This window comes from Struthio camelus, chromosome 2 (assembly GCF_040807025.1).
Source record: "Struthio camelus isolate bStrCam1 chromosome 2, bStrCam1.hap1, whole genome shotgun sequence".
Classification (NCBI taxonomy): domain Eukaryota; kingdom Metazoa; phylum Chordata; class Aves; order Struthioniformes; family Struthionidae; genus Struthio; species Struthio camelus.
Window position 1 is genome coordinate 60,205,398 of NC_090943.1, and position 6,000 is coordinate 60,211,397.

The following is a 6,000-nucleotide window of genomic DNA, read 5'->3' on the forward strand; positions in this document are numbered from 1 at the left end:
CCTGTCTAGAAAGCACAAAGCAAAACCTGTGATCTTCAGTGCTGAACATTTCAGTCTACTGGCTTGAGCTTCAGTGTCAGCTATAATATTTCCCATGGGAGACGGAATTAGTGTTACTCGTTTAAGAACAGCTAAAAATCTTTCTTTAAGAAGAACTGCAGAATAGCATTCCTCTTTGCACACCTGGTCCCAGGCAAACCTGCTGGCCCACCAGGATGCTGGAGGAGCTAGACTTGTGTCCAAGACGGCACAGTTTTAAACTGTATGGACCTGGAATTTCAGTTCAGTCCCGTGGCTGAACCTGAACTTTCCAAAAAGTCAAGGGCATTTCATTTTCATGATTGTATTTTCCATATTAAAACAACATTGGACAATAACACCAATTGCTGGAGGAATGTCCGTAATTGCCCTAAGATGTGGCTATCTCAAATGACGTAGGCCTGCTGTCCAGCAGCAACCCATTTAAGAAATCCCGCTAAAAATCATAGGGAGGCTGATGATTGATAGATAATAGTCTGAGTTTCTCGTGATGAGCAATCTTGAGTTGAGAGCTGCCTGAACGCAGGTGGGGTTTGACTTCCCTCTTCTCTTTACCTAGGTTCCTTTTGATGATGGGAGTTTTGTTCTGTTGTGGAGCTGGCTTCTTCATCCGAAGGCGGATGTACCCTCCTCCACTAGTAGAAGAACCTACTTTTAACGTGTCTTACACCAGACAACCAGTCAACACTGCATCAGGTCAGAGACTGCTCGTTATACAAGTTTCTCTAATTTCTTATATATGCCAAGACATTAAAAAGGGGTTTGGTGGTGGGCTTTTTTTTTTTTTTTTTTTCCGAAAACTGTGGGAACTGGGGAAAGGAAGAGTACTGCACTAAACTGTGCAGCCACCTCCTCTGATGAATGAAGTTCTGCTGTCCAGACAATGTAATTCAGCAGCAGCATACAGCAATATTTTTGAGACCCGGAATAAGAGGACTCTTTGTTCCCTTCCCTTGCGTTCCTAATATCTTTACAGCTGTATATCAGTGAATGGAAGAGGATGGGGGACGCTCACTTTGCAGTGTTGACAAAATAATAGATATCCAAAATGAACAATGCTGTTTTCTTCTTGTGAGTAATTTGAAGAAAGAATTTTAAGTATAGTGGATGCCATTTGGTAGAGGTGAAGGAAAGCCTAACATTTTCCTTCCACAGCCTAGTTTATTGCAAGTCTTCTCTGTTGGATTTGCCTGCCGTATTTTGTGCCATATTCTTTTCTGCAGTGAAGTGGCCCTTCTCCCTGAGCTATCAGTCTGATTGCTCTCTGGTCAGTGGTGGCAGTGAGCATCAGTGAGGAACTGCGTATCGAGGAGTCCCCTGGCAATACTGGTTTTGAAGTTTCTTATTTCTTACCCTCTGGCTGTTAGATAGTCCCAGCCTGGAGAATCTTGTGAACTTGGACTCACCTGTAAGCAGAAGATATTTGTGCTTTACGAGAGCATTTTGATTCCGACTGTCTCTAGTTGGAAGACTTGCAGTGCTGAGATCGTGCTTGAGTGTACGCTCAGGTGCTTGTCTTTTCCTTGTCGCAGTAAGCCCGGACTGAGACACTTCTATGCGCTCTCCTGATTGCAGGAGCCAGGGCTAGCATGCGACTGTGAAAACACACACATGCACGCACGCATCCACGTTTGATACACGGATGCTTTTTCCTGCGCTGTCTGTCGTTCAGTCACGCGTTGTATTATAACAAGAGCTCAAGCCAGAGGATAATTACATTTTCTGGCAGCTTTTCGGGAATTGGCAATTTGTTTTTGTTTTCCACTGCTTTGGGTAGTGGAAATACAACTGAATATTTTGGATTGAAAAGGGGGATCGCTGAAAGTTTGCTGCCTCAAACTTCTCTGTCAGAAATCATTTTCCGAATCATTACAGCTCTGCAATGTTTTGGCTGCATCAAGGCAACCTGCTTAGAAAAGGTATCATAAAAAGCATCCCAGTGAGCTCTGACTCGAAGTGTGTTGCACAGAGATGCAACACCCTCCACCCTGTCAAGCCTGCTATTGCTCACCTGCTGCTGTGTACACACTTTGAAAACACTGGCGTTTGCATCCTTAAAAATGCGCTCATCGACGCGCGTTCTTCCCTCTCTGTCTCCGAGATCTAAATGGACAGATAAATAGATGTTACAGGCACAAACTAACATTTTACTCACCCTATTTTTTTCTTAAACTTAATTTTGTTTTGTTTTTTAAGGCCTCGAGTTTCCATTCTGCATCCTTTTTTTCTGCTTTTCTGAACACACGTTTCTGCCGAGAGTGGAGGGTTGGCAGGGAGGAAGGGGATGACCGAACTAACTAACCCATGTTTTTAAGCCTGAAAAGTAACCCCGAGGTTATGTAAACAAGAAACGCCTTGCAGCTAGATGAGCAAATACCAGATTTAATTTTAGAACATGGCTTTAGTTTTTCATGACACCTCATGGAACTCGAGTTGTGGGCAGATATAAATAAGCTTAGGTCCTTTGACGGCCTACTTATGCCACCTGCTTTCAGATTGCTATTACTCTTTTTTAAACCTCGGGGTCTGAACTAAGCTCACTGCAGTCCTTTTTTTTCTATTTGTTTCACTGAACTTTCAGTCAGTCTTTCAGCAATTCCCAGTTTCTCTCTGTCTTTCTGTCCTGCCTTTTCTGAGTTCCTGTACCTTCTCGTTGTCTCTGTCGTCAGCAGCCACCGCTAGGACTTGTGCGTGCCCCTTAATTCATGGCCTCCATTTTTGCGTTTCTGTGGGGCGGATGCAGAACCTCTCCCCAGGGGAGTGGGAAGATGGTGTGCTGTCTGGCCTGCTGGGAGGACAGCAGAGCATGCTGCACTGGGAAAGAAAGTTCAACTGCAAAAGCAAAGGGAATTAGTAGTCAACCAAATTTTGATTTTTCTCTAGCTCTTCTTCCAGATTTTGGAGCAGTAGCCAGTACCCTGTAGAGCTGGAGCCCTTGAAGCGTAGCTCCTTGGCCATCTCCTTCCTGCAGATGCAACTGCAACATCTGCCATCCCATGTCAGCCCCAGGGCTGGGAGAGCTTTCTTTGTGGGCCTGACTAGGCAAGTGGATCAAACATCTCGCCTAAAACTGGCAGTTTGCAGACCTAGTGGTGTCTTTTACTTCAGCCCTGGCCTACGTAGCCCAAAACTAGCATTTTAGGCCGTAGAAAGGGTTGGATCCCTTTGTAGACACATAACAAGTACTTCACGAGCTGATCCTGCAGAAAAGTTGGTACCCAGATGTTGTTTTCTCTTGGATTGAATGAACTGGAAAACTATCCTGAGGGACTACATTAGTTTCCATGCTTGCTCTCAAAATTCTCCAATACGAGGAAGCTTTAACAAAAACAGCTATTTTCCTAAACAGTAAACTTCAATGAGCTGCCTTAGATCTCTTGTTTCCCTGTGTTGATGGAAACTGCAGAAATGCAGAGCTGAACAAGATTTAACTTCATGCTAAAAACGCTTAAGAAAAGAGACCCTGGCTACATAAGTGAGTGTTAGTGCAAACTTTGGAGAAGAAAGACTTGGACCCTGCTCCCAGCCTGGCGCTCTTTCTGCAGCCAGCCGGGTGTTAATACTCAACTGAAGCAGAACAAATAATTCTCGTCACCACAGCAAAGGAAGCGATGCCGTGGAGCAACCCTGTTTCCTCAGATAGGCAAAAGGAAAAATTTCTTGCGTTATTAAGAAGGAAATAGCCATGTCCCTGGTCGGCTTTCTTTCCTCTGTGCTCATGAGTGTCCAAGTAAAACTCTAGGGCCAGACACCCCAGATTCTGTGAATATTTCAATCCATGTGAATTGTGACTTGACCCATCTCTTCTTAATGTTCTAAGAACATATTTTTGGGTTTGTTGTGTGGATCTTTCCAGACTGCTTGAAGTACTAAAGGATGCTTAAAGCTTCAGGATGCCTGTATTCCTCCTATGGTAATACTGAATCCTGGAGTCACTAAGTCATGGAAATGAATGACTGAATGGAAAATCCCTTAGAGACTGTTTCATTATAGGAAAAACAGAGCAGCACCAAAAGGAGAAAATCTGTTGCTCGCTCAGTCACAATTTTTTTTTGTTTCAGTCCCGCCTTATTTAAAGAGAGAGAGAGAGGGGGGAGGGGGAAGGAAACTAGTTTACATATTCAGATAGAGGCACTCAGTGACTTTAATAGCTGAAATCATGTAACATAGTCTTCCAGTGCCTGTTGTGATACCCAAGGGAGGTTACACGCTACTTGTGTTATTCTTCATGGCAGCCATCCCTGTAACTCTTTAGGTGTCATGGTTAGGAATTTTTCATTTAATTGTAAGTTCCCTTGTCCCTCCAGGCTCCAATTCCGTTTCCTAAATTTAATCTGTGCTAAACAATCTTGTCCCATCGTGTTAGCAAGCCTTAATTGGCTTCAACTGGACTTGCTTTTTTGCGTCACGCATGTTTGTCCTTCACCATATCCTGCCCCAAAGGGAAACTGTCTATTTGAGATATACTCTGAAGCGCAGACTAATCCAGTACATTACAGAATAATCCATGTGGTTCTGTGTGTCTTGTAAGACTTCCAGCCTCAGTTGGGGCTGCCGGGGAAACTCCTGTGTTCGCTGGGGACCCTGAGCCTCTCCTGTATGTGGGCACGACAGCTTTTCTGTCCAGAGAACTGAGCAGGGCTCACTGCTCTCCCTTACAAATGATGGCTCGTTGGGGCAGCAGTGCTCTTGGTCTCGCTAAGTTTCTTTCTATTATGTGCAAAATTGAGACTTCCTTGTGGTGAAAACTCAGTAAGTGAATGTAGCGTGCTGTCCAGCGAGTCTGGGTTTTCTCTGGAGTGGGAGAAACACTGCTCCTTGTCCTTGCTCCGACGAACACTGTGAGGCATTTTACATTTTCTGTAAGCAGCCAGCCATAAAACAGAGGCAACCTTTGAGTGTTGCCTTGGCCGCACGTCCTGTGCTCCAGGTAAAACCTGCTGCATATGGCTTCCCTGCGCGGCAGAGCACAGGCAAACTGTCTCTCTTGCGTGTGGAAGGGCATGACTGCTGCTGTCTGATGCTGCTGCTGTTGATACGTTTTCTCCTTTTTTTTTTTTTTTTTTTTCTTTCAGGGTCACAACAACCTGGGGTGCCATATTACACAGATCCAGGTGGACCTGTGATGAATCCCATGGCTATGGCTTTCCACGTCCAGCCCAATTCCCCCCAAGGGAACCCAGTTTACCCACCCCCACCTTCCTACTGCAACACGCCACCTCCCCCCTACGAGCAGGTGGTGAAATCCTCCACATGAGGACTCTGTGGCTCTTGGACCTGACTGTACGAGAAGACGGTGCCATTGCAAAATGACAGAGATGGAGGGCATCTGCCCTTTTGAACACTTGCTAGTTCTCTAAATCCTCTCTCCCTCCCTTCCTGCACCTTTCCTCATTAAAGTTACTTGCAAAGGGGTGATTTTTAAATTTTTGTTTTGTTTTTGCAGTAGAAGTGGATTTTTTCTTTGTCTTCAAAATGAGAAAAGTTGTCTTTGTAATGCTTTTAATGGAAACCTATATTTAAAACCTGTATGTCTTTCTCTTTATTTATTGTTTCGACCATGTGTATTATTGCATTGTGGCAGGCTACCAATAACAACAGCTCTTTATGCAAGCCCAAAGCGATGGACATTATTCTAAGCCTCCATTAGATGAAATGCCCTAATTTAAGAGACAAAGAGGGTAGACGTAGAAGAGGCTGGGCAACGCTTTTACTGGAGATGTTGACAACTGTCCTCTTCATTTGGAGTTTTCTTGTAAAAACTCTCTTCTGATGCTCAACAAAGATGCGCTGTGGTAGAAGCAGCTAAGGGAGTGGGGCACTGGCGTTGGCTGAGTCGTGGCAATGGCTTTGCCAAGTGCCCTAGAAGAGAGGGCTTCATTGCTGTGAATGGTGCATCTAAGAAGAGAATGACCAGGGCTTGAGTGCTTCTTGGCCAGCCCCTGGACTCTGCCTGTGTCA

The 6,000-nt window shown here is 44.8% G+C and overlaps 1 protein-coding gene across 1 annotated transcript in view; it reads left to right on the forward strand.

The window, feature by feature from the left end:
- Positions 1 to 5,570, forward strand: part of VOPP1 (VOPP1 WW domain binding protein) — a 69,503-nt gene extending 63,933 nt beyond the window's left edge. The window contains exons 4-5 of the mRNA XM_068936014.1: positions 599 to 735; positions 5,115 to 5,570. Coding sequence (XP_068792115.1) covers positions 599 to 735; positions 5,115 to 5,296 — 319 coding nt within the window. The 3' untranslated portion in view covers positions 5,297 to 5,570. The remainder of the gene's footprint in view (positions 1 to 598; positions 736 to 5,114) is intronic.
- The last annotated feature ends 430 nt before the right edge of the window (positions 5,571 to 6,000 follow it).